The sequence below is a fragment of the Malus sylvestris genome, chromosome 12 (assembly GCF_916048215.2).
Source record: "Malus sylvestris chromosome 12, drMalSylv7.2, whole genome shotgun sequence".
Lineage (NCBI taxonomy): Eukaryota > Viridiplantae > Streptophyta > Magnoliopsida > Rosales > Rosaceae > Malus > Malus sylvestris.
In genome coordinates this window covers 16,682,737-16,704,634 of record NC_062271.1, presented here as the reverse complement: position 1 = coordinate 16,704,634, position 21,898 = coordinate 16,682,737, and the positions used below count along the sequence as shown (strand labels likewise).

The window sequence follows — 21,898 nt, the reverse complement described above, 5'->3', positions numbered from 1 at the left end:
TCTTTTACTTTTACTCATATGATTTTTTTGTTCAATTAATATTTGTAATGTTCACTATTCAAAACAAATAAATACAAGGGTAATGCTACGGACACTTAATTTGGAGACTAAATTTTAGAAATTAAAGGACATGGAAGATGATGATAGACGTGCTTATTTCTATTGGTGACACATCATTTAGTTTGCAATTTTAGTTTTCAAATTTAATATCCCTAACATTACTCTAAATACAAAGTAATTTTTTACGATTTCATGATTGGTGCATTATTAGGATCCACACAACAAAACATTTAAAAATTAATTTGACATCAGATTTTTTTCATATGTCAAAATTGGCATCACACAATCCATATATGATTGACATATTGGTTGGATCTTCTATCTGCTTTCAAATTTTATTATGTAGCATTCCACTTAGAATTTGGAATCTCCTTTGTAGATGGTCTAATAGATTAAATGGTACTCGTGGTTGTGGAAAATTCAGATTTAAACACTTGTGGTGAAGTTTGTTAGGATTTGAGTCCAAAAACAAAATTTTCGTTACCTTTCTATTAACCCCTATAAACAAAATTTTCATTATCGCTCAGATGTAGGGTAAATGCATAAAGCTTAAATATAGAAACTCGGGATCCCTAATCCCATTAATGGATAAACTAATAGAAAATTTGACTTTGGGCTTAATTCCTAAAGGATTTCACCCTAACTCTAAAATTGTGCACTCTTAGGCCGACTCCAATAGTTGGGTTAAAACTACAAATTTGAGTTTAAACCCCCAAAACTTCTCCAATCATTGGGCTAAAAAAAATAGTTTTGGGTAAAATTTATTGTTGAGCCAAATTTAACCTAGAAGATGAGCCAAGAATAGTGTCGAATATGAACAAATCGAACAGTAAAAAAAAAATATTACAGCCAAATTAAATCAAACGGCTAAATCAATTAAAATAAAATATTTAAATCAAAATTCACCCAACAACTCTATAAATTTCTTTTGTGTTTAAGCATCCACACAATAATCACTTTCGTCATATAATTCCTTTTTTTCTTTCTACCCACCTATGTATTTGTGTTTAAGAATGGGGGTAGGTTGTGTGATTATCCATGTTCTTTCATGCGCTGCATGTGTGCACGAATGAGATAAGTTTAATGATTTTTCATTATTTATAGAAAGTTATTCGTATTTTTCCACATCACCTAAGCTTCGTCACCGTCCAATTGTTAACCAACACGCCTTGATACATGTACCGTAAACAGTCCCCTAATTTACGTTTTGGATTGAAAGTTTTACTATGATTTAGAAATGTTGCATTCTCGTGAGAAAATCTTTTTACTCTTCCCGGAAAGATTTTGCATATGGTCTTATCGGTCTAGAAAATGATCAGATATTTATACCATGCTCGTTTGGGTTGGAAGATGATTTTAATCTTTAATATATGGGATATTGGAAGATAGGAAATCCAACTTGGAATTTTAGGCGTAGGGATGAATGCTCCTAACACTTTTGATAGGAAGTTACGATAATCATTTTGCTTCAGTTTGTTTGCTTAATCTATCTTTTCGCAATTGACAAAAGAAAAAGATCAATCCATTCGCAAATGGCATGTAACTCAAGAAGTTGTTAAAGAGCTTTAATTTTGCATATGAAATTTTGTATTCAGTCCCCCTCTCCCCGTATCGATTGTATAAAAAAGTTGAAGGTAAACCTACTCGACCAACAAAAAGAGAACAAAAACTATAAACGACTCGATTAAAACTAACCAAGGTCGTTGGGGATGAATACAAAAATGTGTTAAAATGGCAATGTATGTGCACATTGCAATGTCTTCCCTTCTTCCATAAGCTTCCCTTCGATATGCACACATAACCAGTGTGAGCTCCGTTGATACAATCACACAGATAATATAATTACAACCCATACTTTATTTTTATTTATAAACAAACAATATTATCTACACTAAGGAGAGGGAGAGTGGGTCAAGTCTCACAATTAGGGATGGGCAAATACCCATTGGTTATGGGTAACCGCGGTTACCCGCTCATTTAAATTAAACGGTTACGGTTATGGGTAACCGTTTAGATAAATAAACGGTTATGGGTATAACCGTTTACCCGCGAAATTTAAATGGGCGGTTATGGGTATTAACCATGGTTATAAACGGGTAACCGTTTACCCATTTATTTTATATATGTAAAACTAACGCAAAACATGTTCTCGATCCAATAATACTTAGCACCTAATAAATTAGCAAGGAATTCATCGGTCATTTTCTTAATAACACTACTACAGGAATGATGATTCTCATCATCAAGGAATTGGCCAAATTAATTTAAATTCATTGCGGGTAACCGTAAAATTGACAGAAATGCTTTGACTGAATTGTCTTCTAAACAATTTTTGTAACCCAATAATACTTAGCAAATATTATATTTACCTTCATTGGTAACAGTCAAAAAAAAAATTATAACAATTTTTTTTTATTTTCAAGTTGTTAAAAAACATGTAAACGGGTGAAAAAGGGTAATAGTAAAAAAAAAAAAGATAAACGGGTTAAAAAGGATAAATGGGTAAATGGGTATTAAACGGTTACGGTTAAATGGGTATGCGGTTATGGGTATGGTTAACCGTTTATAAACGGTTATGGGTATGGGCATAACCGTTTAGGCAATTACCCAACGGGTAAACGGTTATGCGGATATAAGCATAAACGGTTATGTGTAAATTAACCGCGGTTACCCGCCCGCATAACCATTGCCCATCCCTACTCACAATGGACCAGCCATAATAATGTGGTTCAAATTCGCCTTTAGTGAGAATCGAACCTAAGATCTCTCACTTACAATCCACACTAAGCATCCAAAGGATGAGGCTAAACAGAAATAGTATTGCAAACAGCTGTAAGGGCAAACCCACATAAGCATGAGCCTAGTTAACATGACCAAGGAATAGCACATCATAAACATAGCATTCGATATCTATCAAGTTATATACCAGATCCAATCGTCACGTACAAAGACAAAGCCCTAGTTGAATATCCATGAACAAAGCCAAGTCAAGAATTTCTATCTGTGTCCAAACTACGAGCAAGTTGATCAGTGAATTTTTCTTCCATACCCTTCAGCAGGTCACCAAGTTGAGCCCAAATAGCGGAATTAGAAGCAGAGTCCATCGGTGGATGAGAAGCACCAAAACCCGTTCCATGTTAGCATCACTAATTAATTGGAAAGACTAACCTCAAAGCTAAATAACTGTGATGATTTCCAAAAAGGCAATAAATACTTCCCATGATAAAAATGGGAAAGGATGTAACCTAATACTATGGAGGCATTGAAACGTGAATTCTGATATTTGTGGTAAAGAAAAAAAAAAACATTACGCTGGAGGGATATATGAAAACTGACAAGAAACAGAAATAATAGAAAATCGAATACCCTTTAAACCAAAGATTTAAAAATGTAGTTATATACAATGAAGTATTAAAAATACCTTCGTACGTTGTTCATCTTCAAGCTGCAGTTTAGCTTCGTTCTTGCGCAACGCAGCAAGCTGCACATACGATGAAATGCCCAAAATCATATATACTTACTAAACAAGCTAACTACTGAATAATGGAAGACAACTCCTTACCATATACCATTGTCTGTGTAAGTTCGTGCACGTATATGCTACATAACATATACGTACACCTGCGTCTTCTCTATGATTTACCAAATCAACAAGAAGAACCACTTAAGTAACCTCTACTGCACTAATTGTGACGGAAACAAAACAACCTACAAGACATACATTTCACTCAAGTCAGAGAATATCCTTACCTCATTCTCAAGAGAAGCACATTTATCATTGAGTTCCCGAATCGTCTACAAGCAAGAAAAATCCATCATTCAAAATAAGTTAACTCCACATCAGTTCAAACCGAAAATAGATCATCCTCGTTATACCTAACAATACCTTTTGCTTTTCTAATTCATCATCATCAACAGAATCATCCCATGGATATGATACGAAAAGTTTCAAAACATCCTTCAACTCGCATTTTCGGTTGCATATAGGACACTGAAGGGAAAGGGAAATGCACATTCATCAATGTCAAACAGAAACATTTTCAAACAGCTCGAAAACTACCATGGAATCGTCAGATAAAATTGCTACCTTCCCGGTATCTTTATGCTGTAGCCATCTGTTTATGCAAGACATCCCAAATAGGTGCCCACAAGGAAGAGAACTGAAATCCTCCATCCAAATTTAATAGATTAATTAATTTCAAAAATTCAGATTACATGAACAAATGCAGATTAAGAAATTGAAGTTTTGGGTTCAAACCAGATGCGGTGATCAGCCTCAACGGTCCTAGAATCTAAGCAAATAGAGCAAATCAAGCCCTTTTTGCTGCCAATTCCACCCGCCGCCGCCGACGACGTTTCGGGCCCTCCTATTCTTCTCCGCTTCTCTCCGCCTTCCTCGGCCCCACCTGACTGTTCCGTTTCGCCGGCAATTGCGACAACATTCAAAAAATCAGCTTCCTCAGTCTCGTCGCCAAAATCTGTTTCGTCAGCAATTTCAGCAGCACTTGGAGGAACACCGAACCCATCCTCGTCGCCGGAATCAGTTCCGCCATCAATTCCGGCAGCATTTTGAGAGAAGCTAGAGGCTAGTAGTCCCGCAAGGTACTGTTCATAATCCGGGTCTACTACTAAGTCGTCGTCGGGGTCTTCGTGTTCTGGATGATCGTTGATCGGCAGCTCTGGGTGTTGCTCCTGGTGGATTTGGTCGTCGTCGTCGCTAATTTCGATGTAGGAAGGGTAAATGTCTGCCATGGGTGAGCTTGAGCATGCTGTGCGCCTAGTGAGAGTGAGAAGTGGGAAGGCCTAAGCCGTAGAGGGTTTCAGGCTGAAATTGAATGGGCGAAAAGGGAAAAGGGACATGTCTAACGTTATTGGTCACTCGTGATCAAAACGTGCAGCTATAATTTATCAACTAAAAATTCATTACTATTGGTCTCTTAATTTTAATTTAATTGAAGAAATGGTCTATTAACTTTAACCAAATTGTAGCAATGGTCATTCCAACATAACTCGTTTTGACAAAAAAATTGATATAGTTGACAAAAATGATCATAATTACACATTTTGATGAGTTGAGGGATCCTAATTGAATAAATGGTCATTTTAACATAACTTATTTTGACAAAATTTTAATGAAATTGATGAAAATGACTATAATTACACATTTTGATAAGTTGAGGGATCAATGTTAATGGATTTTTAGTTAAGGAACTATTACTCTAATTTGATTAAAGTTGATGGACCACTGCTACAATTTACTCTTCCAACTTAATCGGAAGAACAATTGAACCTTATATATGGAGTGAAGTTCTTAATTAAAGTTCAAAATATTATGGATGCATTTTTGCTCACTACTTTGTTAATGCTCACAATCTTAATTATCATCATTAAATGAGTTAAATTTTGAGATTGACTCAAATGTCAAAATGGTGTTTTACGTGTTTGGTCAATTTGGTTTTTGTTATTTCAATTTGACCAATTTAATCCTTGTATTTTAAACATTTAGCAAATTTGGCCAAATCTATTAGTTTACTACTAAATATTTTTGGGTTTTTATCATAAATGATCCTTGAAATTGACCATCACCATCAAGATGGTCCCTGAAATTAAAAATCAATAAATGTAGTTCTTGAAAATAAATGCCGCGTATCAATATGATCAGTCCACCACTATTCTGTAAAAAAAATTTGTTATATGCTAATGTGGGTTTAATAATTAATTAAAAAAAGTTATCTAAACACCTTTTTGCACAATGAATTTTTTTTCTTATAGTAGGCCTACTCCGAAGAGAGATTCCTTCCATAAATTCTCAAAGGCACAATGTTTAACCAAGGCCTAAAAGAGGGTGTGGAAATATTTTTCAAATGGTCCCTGAAATTGAACCATATCATTAAGATGGTCCTTGAAATTGACTCACACCATCAACATGGTCCCTGAAATTAAAAGCAATCAATGTAGTTCTTGAAAATAGATGTCGCGTATCAATATGATCATTCCACCACTATTCTGTAAAAAAAAATTATTATATGCTAATATGGGTTTAATAATTAATTAAAAAAAAAGTTGTCTAAACACCTTTTTGCACAATGAAATTTTTTTTTTCTTATAGTAGGCCTACTCCGAAGAGAGGTCTCTTCCATAAATTCTCAAAGGCACAAGGCTTAACCAAGGCCTAAGAGAGGGTGTGGAAATATTTTTCAACCAACAATACACTCACCTTGGTTATAAGTTTATAACCTTATTATCTCAAGGCAGACCTTGCGTGTTATTTGCATCACCAGACCACCAGGGAAGCACAGAACAAGCTCTCCAAGATTAAGGTTGTGAGGATGTTGATCGCCTAAATGTTAACAGTGATGTCCTAGAAGTTGTTGCCAATGGGCCAAGCCATCACCAAGGGTAATCTCAATCCAAGTTCAATTAAGTGAATGTGCGTGTATTGGTATTTTTTTTTTTAAAGAATAGAGAGCGAATGAGGTAGATAAATGTGGATTGGAATCGGAGGTGATTGCAAGACTCGGTTTTTGGGTTGACAATTTTTTTATTAACTATTAAATTATTAAGCCTTTTTGTATTTTTTTTTTCAATTTAATTAGACTTGTGTGATCCATTTACACATAATAGAATTTTTGACAAAATTGTGATGGAAGGGTTACATGGATTTGAACACTTACTTGTAGACTACATTGATCAATTTTCAATTTCATGGACCATTTTGATGTCGCAAGTTAATTTCAGGGATCATTTTGATGTCGTTGGTCAATTTCGATGACCATTTGTAGGAAAAAAATGACTTATGGAGCCAATTTATGTGTCACGTCAACACTTAACATAATTTTTAACAGAATTATAACAAAAGGACCACATTTATTTGCAACACCTATTTTCAGGGACTACATTGATTGATTTTCAATTTGAGGGACCATTTTAATGATGATAGTCAATTTCATGAACCATTTGCGAGAAAAAACACAATATTTTATCTTAAATTATTAGAAACCCTATTTAATTAAAAAGCATGAAAAGCTCAATGTCAAATTTAAAAAAAAAAGAAAGATTTAAATAAATAAAAAAAGGGGGATTAAAAACTTAAGGCAACATCTCCAACCACGAACATGAAATGGAAAAGGGAGATCCACAATGAGGAGAAATGGTGCAGATCAAGGTATAAAATATCGATGATATCAGAAATATCGGTAGTCCAAAAACACGGAAATATCGATGGAAATATTGGGATATTATCGATATCGATAAAAATTGAATAAAAACCACGGAAATTGTAAGAAAAACTTGAAAATTTTTATTGAAACTTTGCAGGATGTTTATTTAGTCAATTATCTACTAGTTTATCACAAAAAATTGGAAGGAAATGCATTGCATGATGGATTTAACTGATTTAAGTTGATTATATAGCGAGCTGGCAAACATTGTGAGTGTAGAAAATATGTAGTAATTAATTAAAGAAGTTTAAACATACCATAATCATTTATATATAATGAATTAGTACAATATTTTACACTTTATACATTCCATGGTAAGATACATGAGTGACTTAGTACCACATAAAGTTCCTATGAGGTTCAAATTTTTCTGAGCAAAGTCAAGTCCATATAATGTTTGAAGATAAAGATAGCAGATTTTTTGCTTTTAAAATTGTTTTTTAGTCTTAATAGGTGTGTCACGGGGCCCACCTTTGTTTGTTGTTCCCCGGGTGGTCCAAGACTCCAAGCCTAACTCGTCTCTCTCTCTCTTCTCTTTCCCTCCCTCACACTCTCTTCATTTTCCTCTTTTTCCCCGAGCCTATATGTTCTCTCATCTTCCCGTCGAACACACACACACACCCAGTCACCGCACACCCTTCGTAGTACTCCGTCAACGACATTATCATCACCATCTAAACCTCGTCTTTCTCTCCCTTTCTCTCGGTGCAGCTAGGACAGTGGAACCCAGGAACTCTCCAGCAAGGTCGTGAGTGTTGAGGAACTTTCCGAACACCTCCGACCGTTTCACGGAAAACAGAAGTTATAAAAACATTCCTCTCGTCTTGTATTTCATTTTGATACCTAGATCAGAGTCTAGAGTGCTCTTTTATAGTCGGCAAGAGCTGTAGAAGCTCCGGTTTTCTTCTCCGATTCGCACCAGCCTCAAATATCATGATATTATCGGTAATATTGCGATATTATCGTTATTATCGATAATATCGTGATATTTGGAGGATTTTTCAGTGGATACGTGTGAAAATATTGGTGTCTCACAAAAACGATAATATCGGTGATATTTCACCGATATTATCGATATTTTGGTCCTTGGTGCAGATCAATGCTACGAAGGTGGTGGATAAAGAGATGACTCAAATTGGTGTTGTATGGGATCTACATTACCATGGCAGCAGAAGGTGAAGAGCACGCACCATCGACGTATCGTTAGAGATATGATGCGGAATTCAATAGCAGGTGGGAGAACATGGCCCATATTGACATGTGGCTGTGAACACGAAAATTTCCTGAAACGAAAGAGACAAGAACAACATGCACAAACAAATATTTGTATTTGATGATTTTGGGTTACAATCTTTCTCTATTTTGATCCTCTGATTCGATCTCCGTAAGGTGTTGATTTGTGGATGTTTCGTTGATCCAAGGGCCGTCGAGGCTTGATTTTGGATGAACTGTTGGAAGTTTCTTCAAGAGCCGTGGGCTTGATCTTTGAAGGTGGATTTGAGCGAATCTTCAAGGAGCTGTTGGGGCTTGATCTTGAGGATGAGTGTTTCTTCAAGGGCCGTTGAGACTTGATCTTGAATAACGGTGATGAGCGGATCTTCAAGGGCTTTTGGGCTTGATCTTGAAGAACAGCGATGAACGGATCTTCAAGGGCTTTTGGGCTTGATCTTGAAGAACAGTGGCTTGTTGATCCAAGGGCCGTCGGGGCTTGATCTTGGAAGAACGATGGACGAATAACGAAGAACGCTTTCTTCAAGGGCCGTCGGGGCTTGATCTTGAATTGGCGGAAGTTCTTCAAGGGCCTTTGGGGCTTGATCTTGAATTGGTGAATTGTTGATCCAAAGGCCGTCGGGGTTTGATCTTGGAAGAACGATGAACGAAGAACGAAGAACACTTTCTTCAAGGGCCGTCGGGGCTTGATCTTGAATTGGTGGATGATTGTTGATCCAAATGGCCGTTTGGGCTTGACCTTGGATGAATGATGAACGAAGAACGAATAAGGCTTTCTTCAAGGGCCGTTGGGGCTTGATATTGAAGGTGGATGATTGTTGATCCAAGGACCGTCGGGGCTTGATCTTGGAAGAACGATGAACGAAGAACGAATAAGGCTTTCTTGATTCTTCGGGAACCTGGATGCTTGAGAGCTTCGAAGTTTCAGAGCTTCAGAGCTTCAAGAATTTTGCCTAATGATTTTGGTTCCTCAAATGAATGAAATTGGCTTCTATTTATAGAATTTTCCAAGGCCTAATTTTGAATATAATATTCCAGATGAAATAAGTCGTTTCTGCCAGGTGTTGACATGTGTCCTGTTTGATGACTTTTCCAACTTATTTCGATTTTTTGTTTAGACATACACTACGTGTAAAATTTATGTAATACATGAGCGTTGAAACTTTGATTTATCGGTCAACATTTATTTACCGAAATTTCGATGTCTACAGTGGCACCTTGTCATTATCCACGTGGATGTCACGACATCAATTAATAGCTGATTTAACAGCAACCTCAATGGATGTATGAAAATGTTCAAAAATTATGACTTTATGTACCATACTAGGATGAAAAAAAAAACTTAATGTACAAAATATTGAAAACCAAGAAATTTCATGATAATAAATTGAGATTAACCCTAAATCTAAATTTACTTACATGCAAAAGCAAATGTCAAAAGAAAAGTGAATAAGCCACTTAATATTATGGTCTAGTATTATTCCTCTTCACTTGTAAGTGAGAGGTCTTAGGTTCAATTCTCGCCAATAGCGAATTTAAATCACATTATTGTTAGTTTATTGTAAGGCTAAGACTATCCCTTATTTTAGTATAGATAATATCATTTGTTAAAAATAAATAAATAAAGGAGAGCGTGAAGGAGGATTTTTATAGCCCATAAGAGCAAGTCCAGCAGGGCCTTTAGCCCGATGGACCGTGGACAGAATAGGCCCAAATCGATGGGGCGATCAAGTCCAACCTATGTGGGCTTCAGTGCCGGAAGGGGGCCGAGCGACAAGCCCGACACGAATCGTTGGCCTGAGAGCCTGAGGTGGAGATAATGCAAGGCTGACGTCAGGGTGACGTCAGCCACGATTTAAAACATGGGTCACCAGACCCCTTGAGGGAGAACACCAGAAATTTTGGCAGAGATTCATTCCGATTCCGATCTCGACTTAAAACTCCATTAAGTCTTCACTCGGAATCACAACACCAACAAGAAAATCCCAAATATTCAAAGGAACAAGGAAACTCACCTGAAACTACAAGCTAGAGCTTGAAGCTCCCGGTTTAGGATCACTGCACTTCCCAGTGCACCGATGGTGCATGCAAGCAGGGGTGGATCCATATCGGGACCAAGGTGGTCCTAAGACCACCCGGATGCTAGAAAAACGCTTATGAAGATCCTTTGGCGACCCTCCAAATATTACAATAGGGAGGATAGATTCACGCCTAGGACTATATGGGCTACACCTAGGAAATTTATTTTGTTAAATGACATAGTTATGGATGGACCGTGGTACAATCAAAATTCTAGTGCAGTGCATCCATGGAGGAGGTAGAGGAGTTGCAGCTTTCCCATGAGGAAGAAGGCAAGTATTTACAAATTAGAAGAAGGGTTTATCGTTTATTTTTTTTTTTTGGACGTTGTACATTGCGTGGTTAGGACCACCCAATGTGAGAATCCTGGATCCGCCACTGCATGTAAGGACCCAGTTATGTTCCTAAAGTTGCCAGGAGTCCAAATATACAAGTTCCAAGTTCACGAAGTGAAGAAATGGTAGGGGAATTATTATGATGCTCTCGGTGCTTTATCTGAAATTATAAATAAAATTATTTTGTATTATTTTATAAAATAAAAAATACTAATATTTTATAACCTATTGCTAGAATTATTCAGTTTTTTGAATGAAGATGCAAAACACAATTACTCCTGGGCCAATTATTATTCACGGTGGATTCAATAGTGAATAGGCTAGGGGCCTTTGCAAAGAAAAAAAAAATATCAATTCTTCAACTTGTTCATCTTCCATTTTTGGCTGTGATTCCTGCAGCAACCAATAAAATCGACATGGCTAAGAGCATCTCCTACATTACAGGCTCTCAGCTTCTCTCCCTCAAACCCCGCCCAAACATCGCCATCATCGACGTCAGGTAATATCACCTTCTCTCTCTTACTTCTGAGATTTTGATATTTTTTGGTTAAAAATTTGATTTGGTAAAAAGGGACGACGAGCGGAGCTGCGACGGGCACATAGCAGGATCTTTGCACTACCCGAGTGGGAATTTCTACGACAAGATCTCCAATCTTGCTCAAGATGTCAAAGGCAAAGACACCCTCGTTTTCCACTGCGCTCTTAGCCAGGTTCTCAAACCCTTCCCAATCATGGATCTTATCTTTCCATTTTGTTTCCGAGATTAATTTGCATTTACCCAATTTACAATTTTTTATTATTTTTCCAAATTTGTGCTGAAATTTGCAAACTTGGGTTGCTTAGAAACAGATTGATTTGAGATATAAAATGGAGTTTTCGTTAGTCAATGGCATGTTATGAGGGGAAGTAAGCAACCTAGTTGATCTTATTCGTCGATTTTAGGTATTTGATTACGGATTTCAAAGGGGAAGTTATGAAGTGAAATGATTTCGTACCCAAATTTTAGTAAATATGGAACTTAAGAATCAAAATGATTCGAATTCTTATTTCCCGTAAGTGAACATGTCGTTTAGTGTTAATGGCTTAATTAAAGCATGCTCTAATATACTTATTAGCATGGTTTTCTTGGCTTGTTTTGAAACTGAAAGCAAACTGGTTTTTGGTGCCTCTGAAACTGAAAGCATCTTCAAATGGATTTGTTGGATGTTATAATTATGAATTTTGGTATAACCCAGAAACAATTCTCTTTTTGCTTCGAACGAGCACGCTAGTCCTGTATGTATCTAGCTGAGCAGCTTGATCCTGCCTAGAAATTGTATGCTCTTGAAAAGTTGAAAGTAGGAATCGTTGTTTGATATGTTTTGTATCTGCAAATCAGTATCTTTTTGGATAAGGAGTCAGCTTATTGCTATAGCAGAAAGATCCATTTTTTTCTGACTTCTAAATTTTAGAGTTTTCTGATTGTATTTATCGCAAATTATTGAGTCAGAACTGTTCCGTGAAGTTTAAACAAGCTAATGCAATTCCTTTCTATAGTCCCGAATCCTCGAATACTGAACTGCCGTCATAAATCATAATATCTGCTGCCCCCCTTTAGCTGGTTGAAGTTTTGAACTCCGTCTACTTTTGTATTTTGTAATTATGTTTCTTTGGTTAAGGAAATGAATTAAGATCCTGAGTTAACTTCACCCGCAAAATTTATTATACAAGTGGTTACCTTTCTTTGTTTTAGTCACCCTCTCATGGTTGAAGTCTTTCTTTAAAGATTATATAATGCTGCAAGTTTTGCGATGGTTTTGTAGGTTCGGGGTCCATCCTGTGCACGAAAGTTTGCCAATTACCTTGCAGAGGTGAAGGAAGAGACTGGAATCAAAGACATTTTGATTTTGGAGCGTGGCTTCAATGGCTGGCAAAGTTCCGGTAGACCTGTTTGCCACTGCAACAGCATTCCCTGTAAAGGTGAGAGCGGGAGTGCGTAATGCGTGATTAAAAGGACGTACTCGTCGAGGACGAAGCGTATTGAATTTCCCATTGTCCCATTGCCCCATTGCCCCATTGCTGCAGGCTGTCACAAAATACACATGTAAACAACTATATTGGTGTAATAATTGGTTTCTTTCAACAGAAAATGTTGATGGAAGTATGTAATTTGGGAACAAATATGTAACTTGGGAACAAATATGTAATTTTGGGAACAAACTTCTTCCAACAGTTGCCATTGATTGAAGCAACAATGAGTAAGGACCATGTGTGCTTAACATGGAATGTTTGTTTGCCATGGTTAAGTCAGTGAGGGGCAATCAATGGATTTCGTTGATTGGATTTGATAAGGCAAACGGTAGATAAATTACACTAAATTCATCTAAACTATAGGGAGAGAAAGTTGTTTGAACCCAGGACTATGTGGGTAGAAGAGGAATGCCTTATCATGGGGATGCAATGGATTCGTTACTAAATTTGAGCTTCAAACTCTCACAGATGGCGCGGAGTATGAATCCCAAGAACAAATCTAATTTGTATGGTTATTAGTTCCTAAGATAACTGTTAATGTTTTTTGAACAAACGATATTATATACATTAAGAAATGAGGGGGAAGGGTGAGCTTAGCTTCACAATATGTTACCAATAATGTGGTTTAAATTCGTATTTGGCAAGAATCGAACCTAAAACCTCTTACTATACGTAAAAATGAATACAGTACTAAGTGGCAGATAACTCTTAATGTTAGTGTGGAACACGTAAAAAAGGAAAAGTAAACTCTTCATATCTTAAAAAAGAAATACAGTACTATATGCTAGTTTTCATCAGATACTATATGTGCTTAATTTTAAATAAAAAAAGTCAAATGATTTTTTACCGTACGATACACGATGAATGACTAAGATATGGGGATCCTATAGTGGATCCGGATGGGATCCAATTCCTCTCAAACTATTATAATTTATAATGAGATTGATTAAGAGTCGTGGTCGGTAACAGTTTCTCTTTCTTGGTCGAATATGCTCAATACCAGTTCAATTGTGCTTCTTTAATACGGCGATGGCATTGACAGAAAAATAACTATTTGGTTTCATTAAACAACAGGCCTATTAGCTCAGCTGGTTAGAGCGTCGTGCTAATAACGCGAAGGTCGCAGGTTCGAGACCTGCATGGGCCATTTACATATTTTTTATTATTTATCCTTAGTTTTCTTTATTTTATATTTCTTAAATATAATTCTCAAAGTTCCATTTGCTTGTGTAAACAACCACCAAACCGGAAGAGAAGAAGAACTCCATCTCATCAATCCAAATCGCGTTCGAAGATGGTAATGATCTCCCAATTTCTCATCCAATTTTTCCATCAATTTTCACTGCTTAATTATGTTTCTCCCTCTTTTCATTAGGTTTGCGTGGCGTGTCTCTTACCGCTTTTCCTCGTCCCAATCGTCAATCTTCTGCCCCTCCTCTTCGATTTGATCATGGTAAATCCCTCACTCCCCTGTTTGGTTTCCGGGAAAATTTTGCATCAATTCCAATTGAATTTGATTCCAGTTTACTCTCTAATTGTCCAAATTATGGTTTCTTTTATCAGAAGTTGAATTTTCTGTGCATTTTTAGGGAAAAATTTACCAGCTTTTCGGATGGGAGTATAGGAAGCCAGAAAGGGCTCCTCCGGCGTGCCCTATTAAGCCTGTAGCTAAAAAGGACACCAAAGTGAGTCTGAATTTTGAATTTTGAATTTTGAATTCTCTTTAATTCTTTTAGTACAAATCTACATATGTTTTATCTGTATGGATCGCCCCACAGTTATGATCTTACCGGTTTTGATGTTTGTTGGGTTTTCTTGAAAGGATTGGTCTGGTAATAAATGGGATGCAGAATTTGTAGAACCTTATAAGAGCTTGTAACACTAGTAGCATGCATATTGATGTTTAGTATTCTATTAGAATGGTTTAGCCGTGTTTTTTGCATTTCACGATATCCGCATCTAGCGGTCTTTTTAATCCTATACTTGAACAAACAACAACAACAACAACAACAACAAAGCCTTTTCCCACTAAGTGGGGTCGGCTATATGAATCCTAGAACGCCATTGCGCTCATTTGTGTCATGTCCTCCGTTAGATCCAAGTACTCAAGTCTTTTCTTAGGGTCTCTTCCAAAGTTTTCCTAGGTCTTCCTCTACTCCTTCGGCCCCGAACCTCTGTCCCGTAGTCACATTTTCGAACCGGAGCGTCAGTAGGCCTTCTTTGCACATGTCCAAACCACCGGAACCGATTTTCTCTTATATTTCCTTCAATTTTGGCTACTCCTACTTTACCTCGGATATCCTAATTCCCAATCTTATCCTTTCTCGTGTGCCCATACATCCCACGAAGCATCCTCATCTCCGCTACACCCATTTTGTGTACGTTGATGCTTCACCGCCCAACATTCTGTGCCATACAACATCGCTGGCCTTATTGCCGTCCTATAAAATTTTCTCTTGAGCTTCAGTGGCCTACGACGGTCACACAACACGCCGGATGCACTCTTACACTTCATCCATCCAGCTTGTATTCTATGGTTGAGATCTCCATCTAATTCTCCGTTCTCTTGCAAGATAGATCCTAGGTAGCGAAAACGGTCACTTTTTGTGATCTTCGCTAGATTGCTCCGGTCATTAGTGTGGATAAGTATATAAATGGATAGAGATAGGAAAGCAAACACAAGATGTACGTGGTTCACCCAGATTGGCTACGTCCACGGAATAGAGGAGTTCTTATTAATTGTGAAGGGTTTACACAAGTACATAGGTTCAAGCTCTTCTTTAGTGGGTACAAGTGAATGATTTAGTACAAATGACATTAGGAAATATTGTGGGAGAATGATCTCGTAGCCACGAAACTTCTAAGTACCGGAGTGTGGTATCGTCTTGACTTGCCTTATCTGTCTCATAGGTAGTACTCTTCCTCCATCCAGGGGTGGTATCTGTAACTGGTGGAGATGCACAAGGTAATGTATCAATTTCACTTGAAGCTTACTTGTAGTTTCATGCTTGGTCAAGCGAGATACAAACCATGTAGTAGGAGTCCCCCAAGTCGCCGAGCTGGGGGATCTGCTGAAAGAGGTGACATACAAGGTAAGCAATCAGAGCTCCGGCTGATTGTTCACATTCTCCCTATCTTGCAGGCAGCATGAAGGATAAAGAGAAGAAAAATGAGGAGAGATGATATGGGATACTTTTGCTTTTGAAGATGTAACTTTCCACAGGCTTATTCTTGAACTGGGCTGAAGGGTTTTCTGGTTTCCTCCAGAGTATAAGGCCGACTGAAGAATTTGAGGGTCAAAACAAGTCCATCAAATCTAGAGTACGTTCGACCCTGCTGATATGGGATACTTTTGCTTTTGATAGAGTAGTGGATGTATCGGCACGTGTGCTGTTACGCTTGTCTCCACATGCTTCCTTGTATCCTTCTCACTTGCCCTATCTGTTCCTCAGGCAGATGAAGTATCTTCCCTGGAAGCATAAGATGTTGAAGATGAGTACTCGAGAGCAATGCCAGGTAAGTAATCAGGTAAGGAGTTCCAGGCAGTCAGTTCCTGGCTGGAAGCTTGATTCCAAGTGCTGACTGATTGCTCTCTTTCTCCTTGTCTTACAAGTAAGAACAAGGCCAAAGGAAAAGACAGGGAAAAAGCATGATATGAGATACTCTTGCTTTTAACCCTGATGATATGAGATAATCTTGCTCTAGTATAGCTTGTTTACAGAGGTATTATCGGGGGGAAAGAAAGCTGAATATTTCGAAAGGCTTTGTTGGGAGTGCCCTCTCAGATAAGAGAAAGGGTTGAGCATTTTTGCAGGTCTGCCTGTCTGTTAGGGATGGAAGTCGACATATATAGGAGTCTCCCTAACATCAAGTAATAATGTTATTCCTTTACCCTGCTTGGTTATAGCACGGTAGTGGGAGCTGCCAGCTTCACATGTTTTAACTCTGTCAGAGCACTTTGAAAAAGTGGTTTGTGGTATCTGGAAAGCTGATGTTGCGTGTGAAGATTACAGACCTGTCGGGGGTCTGGCTCTCGAGATTTGGAGAACGATGCCTCTTCGATTTTTGAGAAAACAATCCTGCTGGGGGTCTGGCTCTCGAGATTCGGAGAACGATGCCTCTTCGATTTTTGAGAAAGTAATCATGTTGGGAGTCTGGCTCTCGAGATTCGGAGGGCCGTGCCTCTTCGATTTTGGAGCAAGCAATCTTGTTGGGAGTGTTTTCTCGAATGTGAGTAAAGGTTGGGCATGTTTGCTAGTCTACCTTGCCACGAAGCACGGAGGTTGACACACAGGGACTTTCCAATTATCCAGCAGTGGTACTGTTCCTTTACCCTCTCTTCGATTTTGAGCAAGTAATCATGTTGGGAGTCTGGCTCTCGAGATTCGGAGGGCGGTGCCTCTTCGATTTTGGAGCAAGCAATCTTGTTGGGAGTGTTTTCTCGAATGTGAGTAAAGGTTGGGCATGTTTGCTAGTCTACCTTGCCACGAAGCACAAAGGTTGACACACAGGGACTTTCCAATTATCCAGCAGTGGTACTGTTCCTTTACCCTCTCTTCGATTTTTGAGAAAGTAATCATGTTGGGAGTCTGGCTCTCGAAATTCGGAGGGCGGTGCCTCTTCGATTTTGGAGCAAGCAATCTTGTTAGGAGTGTTTTCTCGAATGTGAGTAAAGGTTGGGCATGTTTGCTAGTCTACCTTGCCACGAAGCACAGAGGTTGACACACCGGGACTTTCCAATTATCCAGCAGTGGTACTGTTCCTTTACCCTTGTGGGTAATAATATGGTAGCTAGACCTTCAAAATTTATGTGTCTAAACTTGTTAGTGTTGTTTCTTTGCAATTCTTTTACCCTTCTTGGTCAGAGCGATGTAGTGGGAGCTGCAAGCTTCACGTGTCTCAACTTTGTCAGAGAACTTTGGCAAAGTTATCTGTGGTACCCATGAGCTACTGTTGCGTGTGGGAAGTGGGTGATTGAACAGTACGATTCATGTGCTTTCTACTTCGCCAGAAATCTTTGACAGAATGCCCATAATTTCCGCAAAGCTGAGTGTGCGTGTGACAGGTGCTGACAAGGCTGGAAAAGTAGGTGCCTCTTCGATTTCTGAAATCGGCCCTCGTGGTCTCTGAGCAGCCCAGCTTTTGAGAAAGCAAGCCTCTTCGATTTCTGAGATCGGCCTTTGTGGTCTTTGAGCAGCCCAGCTTTTGAGAAAGCAAACACCTCTTCGATTTCTGAGATCGACCCTCGTGGTCTCTGAGCAGCCCAGCTTTTGAGAAAGCAAACGCCTCTTCGATTTCTGAGCAGGCGCCTCTTCGATTTCTGAAGCTTCGTCGAGTGCAGATTTTTATAGGGGCTGACATTAAGTTCCAAAGCACACTTGAATATCCACTAGTAGAAGCTCCATTCTTGCACTTCTAAGATCTTGATTTGTCCGACCTCTTCTCTCTTCAACACCTTTGAAAATGTCTGGCCCCTCCGACCGTCGTTTTGACTTGAACCTTGTTGAAGAGGCAGCCCCGCCTTCTCCAGACAACATATGGCGCCCATCCTTCGTCTCCCCTACTGGTCCTCTTACCGTTGGGGATTCCGTGATGAAGAATGATATGACCGCTGCGGTAGTGGCCAGGAACCTTCTCACTCCCAAAGATAACAGACTACTTTCCAAACGGTCTGATGAGTTGTCTGTTAAGGATTCTCTGGCTCTCAGTGTTCAGTGTGCAGGTTCTGTGTCTAATATGGCACAACGCCTATTTGCTCGAACCCGCCAAGTTGAATCATTGGCGGCTGAAGTGATGAGTCTCAAACAGGAGATTAGAGGGCTCAAGCATGAGAATAAACAGTTGCACCGGCTCGCACATGACTATGCTACAAACATGAAGAGGAAGCTTGACCAGATGAAGGAATCTGATGGTCAGGTTTTACTTGATCATCAGAGATTTGTGGGTTTGTTCCAAAGGCATTTATTGCCTTCGTCTTCTAGGGCTGTACCGCGTAATGAAGCTCCAAATGATCAATCTCTGATGCCTCCTCCTTCTAGGGTTTTGTCCAGTACTGAGGCTCCGAATGATCCCCCTCCGGTGCCTTCTCTTTCTGGGGCTCTACCGACTGCTGAGACTTCTTCTAAGCAACCTTTGTGAAGGCTCCCTCTTGTTTGTTTATTTTGACTCAAGTATATGTACATATTTGTAACTTATCGGGGATATCAATAAATAAGCTTTCCTTCATTTCAACGTATTGTGTTAAATACACCAAAGCCTTCTTCGCTAAGTTCTTTGAATTTTCTTTTGTTGAAGCTTGTATGTTGAAGCTTTGTGAGTGGAGCATATAGGTTGAGGTAGTGTTCCCTTAATTTCCCGAGTGAGGAAAACTTCTCGGTTTGAGACTTGGAAAATCCAAGTCAAAATGCCATATCAAGCGTAAATGGCGGGTTGGTTGCGGTTAGTATAATAGTTGAGGATCGGAGGTTGATTGAACTGGGTTTGGTGCTATGCATCAATGTGTTTTACTGTTTTTCTCCTTTTGGTAAGTCGATCACTCAGCACTGTCGTCTCAAACAAACATGAGGACGTATCTCCCTTTGTTATGGTGCCTGCAAGCTGATAAATAACTGAATCTTTATGGATCCATTTAGCACCTGGAAAAGTAGTGAAAACTGGCGAGGGCGTAGTTAGCTGAACTTTTTGGTCATTGAGATCGTTTAGGGTGTTAGTTGCATCAGACTTATGACCACGGGGGCTATCATCCGAATTTTTTTACCACAGGGGCTATCATCCGAATACCTTATGACCACGGGGACCATTTATCCAATTAGGCCTTGTTTTTTCCTTTGACAAGGAATTCTATCATCTAGTGACACTGGTGGTTGTTGCTCCTAGTTAGAGTAAAGAATAAACAGTGATGCTTTATATGAGTTGTGCAGGAAAACTTTGGTGTGTGACTCTTCAGACTAAGATATGGGCTCTGTTGTGTCTTCCTTGTGGTAGATAATTGTTTGTTCTCCATTCTTGGGGGTTTGAAGTACGGGTGAGATCTTTATACAGTTGAAAGGGAGGAATGGATAATGGGTTCTGTTTATCCATCATGAAAAGAAATTCCCTCAACCAAGGAGAAAAAGTGGGATGGATAGTTGCTGGATACCAATCAGTGGCTTCTTGATTTTGTAAAAAATCATTGGCCTTTACTTTTAAAGACTGAATTACTTGCTTCCAGCTGTTTGTTAGAAGATAATTGTATTCAATGCAAGATTCAAGGAAATTATTGTCTTTAAAACACAGCCTTAGGCTATGTTTGGATGCGGTATTTACCAAGTCCGAAGGGATTGATGGCATGTTAGTGAAGGATGGATCACAAAATGTTGGATAAGAGGGATCAAAACTGCACCATATGAGCATTGCGGAGGCATGTAAGAGTGAGTTGTAAATGATTCCTTCCAAGTAGAGATTTGCGAATCCCACTCACATTTCTTTGTAATGCTCATACGGTTCATTTCTAATTCCTTCAATCTAATATGTTATATTGTTATTCATTCTGTACTAACTTGACCTCAGTCCCTTGGTACTTACAAAGTCCCTCACCCAAACATAGCCTAAAGATACATTTCCAATCATGAAAGTGTGCTTATGAGAGTTCATCACCTAACAAGTTTCAGTTCGATTCTTGCATTACTAGCTTGTGAATGCGCTACTATTTGCTGGTTATTCTTGTGCTCGGCTCACATTAAACAAAACGCTTTGAAGTGTGATATTACTGAAACGCCACTTATTACTGGTCGTGATAGAGTGGTGGCTGTTGCTGAATCTTGCTATTTTAACCTCTAACTTACCTAGTTTATGTGTGCCTCTTTGGTTGCTCTGGTTGTTTTCACAAGGTTGCTTCGAGTGGTTGCTAAATTTGCATTTCTGTTTATTTCAGGTGAGTGAAAAAGCTGAACCTGGGCAACCAGACTCTGCTCCAGAACCGGTGGGAGCGGAAGGCTTGAAGAAAGACTGATCCTCGGACTCTTTTGCTGTTATGTGCATGAACCTTACATATGTACAAGCATAAGGCCTTTCTTTTCTTCTCAAGAAAACAACATCCTCGATCAGCTGGTGTGACAGATGTGTAAAATATGTCGTTTGTTTCGACCAATTCGTTAAAGTTGGAAGTTTTGAACCCTTGCCTCTAAGATGTATGAAATTATCGTAGGGGCTAAAATCCCGAACGTTTTGGACAACCTTGCTTCTTGTCGTTCAAGTTGATTTTTCAAGAGGTAGCATAAACCAGTCTGAATTGGTTTTTAATCTTTTGACCTGGATTTTCCTTCGAATTTTCCTCTTGAATTAAACGGGAAATTTGGAAAAGTAACCAAAATTTGGATTCTATATAGAATTATAGCCATCGTTTTAAGTTGATAATAATTATAACCAAAAATTGATATAAAATTACTAATACACCCTTAAAATTAAATTTTCCTAAGCACATTACTGAGGTAAAGGTATACAGAACTGCGTGATTCGAACACCAAACCCAAGAGCAAATCAAGCAAATCTAAAGTATACCTTCAAACCCATTGTAGAAACTACATCTGGGTATCTTTGTTTTGTGAACCCGAAAGCTTGTTCTTTTGTCCGGGGTGGACTTTGAGGGATTTTTGGGCGTTGCAACCATGCTTGTAAGCTAAGAAGTGGTAGCAGGGTCTTGGGTTTGTGTATGAAGGCTTCCTCATCCACATGTTTTGATGGAGATCTTGGGAAACGAACATTTTATTATTATTCGGTTAGAAATTGCAGAAAGATTACAATTTTATTAAGAACAAAAGGGTAAAATTAATAGATTAATAGCTCAATAATAATAAAATTTGGGAAAGCAGATCCAAATTTCAGTGGAGAGATGGAGAAGTGTATTTTCTGATTATTCATGCATTAGTGTTCGATATTATTGGTCAAATAGTACATGAATTATGCAGCACTGGTGATGCAAGAATT

The 21,898-nt window shown here is 38.6% G+C and overlaps 3 protein-coding genes and 1 non-coding gene across 6 annotated transcripts; 3 read left to right on the top strand and 1 right to left on the bottom strand.

The window, feature by feature from the left end:
- Window positions 1-2,941: 2,941 nt before the first annotated feature.
- Window positions 2,942-4,905, bottom strand: LOC126591929 (uncharacterized). 3 transcript variants are annotated; one of them, XM_050257641.1, is made up of 6 exons: window positions 4,319-4,905; window positions 4,148-4,220; window positions 3,947-4,051; window positions 3,811-3,855; window positions 3,483-3,541; window positions 2,942-3,165 (listed from the first exon to the last, which is right to left on the bottom strand). In XM_050257641.1, exons 1-6 carry the CDS (start codon window positions 4,810-4,812, stop codon window positions 3,048-3,050), a joined length of 894 nt encoding a protein of 297 aa, XP_050113598.1. In that variant the 5' UTR covers window positions 4,813-4,905; the 3' UTR covers window positions 2,942-3,047. The 3 variants fall into 3 exon arrangements, with proteins under 3 accessions (XP_050113598.1, XP_050113599.1, XP_050113600.1); XM_050257642.1 differs by having other exon boundaries at window positions 2,942-3,110; window positions 3,482-3,541; window positions 4,319-4,904; XM_050257643.1 differs by lacking the exon at window positions 3,483-3,541 and having other exon boundaries at window positions 2,942-3,110.
- Window positions 4,906-11,218: 6,313 nt separating this feature from the next.
- On the top strand, window positions 11,219-13,189 carry LOC126594296 (dual specificity phosphatase Cdc25). Its single transcript, XM_050260540.1, has 3 exons — window positions 11,219-11,423; window positions 11,496-11,634; window positions 12,727-13,189. Exons 1-3 carry the CDS (start codon window positions 11,341-11,343, stop codon window positions 12,901-12,903), a joined length of 399 nt encoding a protein of 132 aa, XP_050116497.1. The 5' UTR covers window positions 11,219-11,340; the 3' UTR covers window positions 12,904-13,189.
- An 818-nt stretch (window positions 13,190-14,007) lies between these two features.
- On the top strand, window positions 14,008-14,081 carry TRNAI-AAU (transfer RNA isoleucine (anticodon AAU)). Its single transcript has one exon. It is a non-coding gene; the product is annotated as a tRNA-Ile (tRNA).
- On the top strand, window positions 14,071-21,147 carry LOC126594233 (uncharacterized). The gene is made up of 4 exons (XM_050260448.1): window positions 14,071-14,231; window positions 14,310-14,387; window positions 14,524-14,619; window positions 20,847-21,147. Exons 1-4 carry the CDS (start codon window positions 14,229-14,231, stop codon window positions 20,922-20,924), a joined length of 255 nt encoding a protein of 84 aa, XP_050116405.1. The 5' UTR covers window positions 14,071-14,228; the 3' UTR covers window positions 20,925-21,147.
- The last annotated feature ends 751 nt before the right edge of the window (window positions 21,148-21,898 follow it).

Coding starts and splice junctions, on each gene's coding strand:
- LOC126591929 (XM_050257641.1), bottom strand. CDS start 4,812: ATGGCAGACATTTACCCTTCCTACATCGAAATTAGCGACGACGACGAC. Junction 3,856..3,946: donor ATGAATTAGAAAAGCAAAAG/GTATTGTTAGGT, acceptor TCTTGCTTGTAG/ACGATTCGGGAACTCAATGA. Junction 3,166..3,482: donor GAAGATGAACAACGTACGAA/GGTATTTTTAAT, acceptor TTCTCATCCACC/GATGGACTCTGCTTCTAATT.
- LOC126594296 (XM_050260540.1), top strand. CDS start 11,341: ATGGCTAAGAGCATCTCCTACATTACAGGCTCTCAGCTTCTCTCCCTC. Junction 11,424..11,495: donor ATCGCCATCATCGACGTCAG/GTAATATCACCT, acceptor TTTGGTAAAAAG/GGACGACGAGCGGAGCTGCG. Junction 11,635..12,726: donor TCCACTGCGCTCTTAGCCAG/GTTCTCAAACCC, acceptor ATGGTTTTGTAG/GTTCGGGGTCCATCCTGTGC.
- LOC126594233 (XM_050260448.1), top strand. Junction 14,388..14,523: donor TCCTCTTCGATTTGATCATG/GTAAATCCCTCA, acceptor GTGCATTTTTAG/GGAAAAATTTACCAGCTTTT. Junction 14,620..20,846: donor TAGCTAAAAAGGACACCAAA/GTGAGTCTGAAT, acceptor TGTTTATTTCAG/GTGAGTGAAAAAGCTGAACC.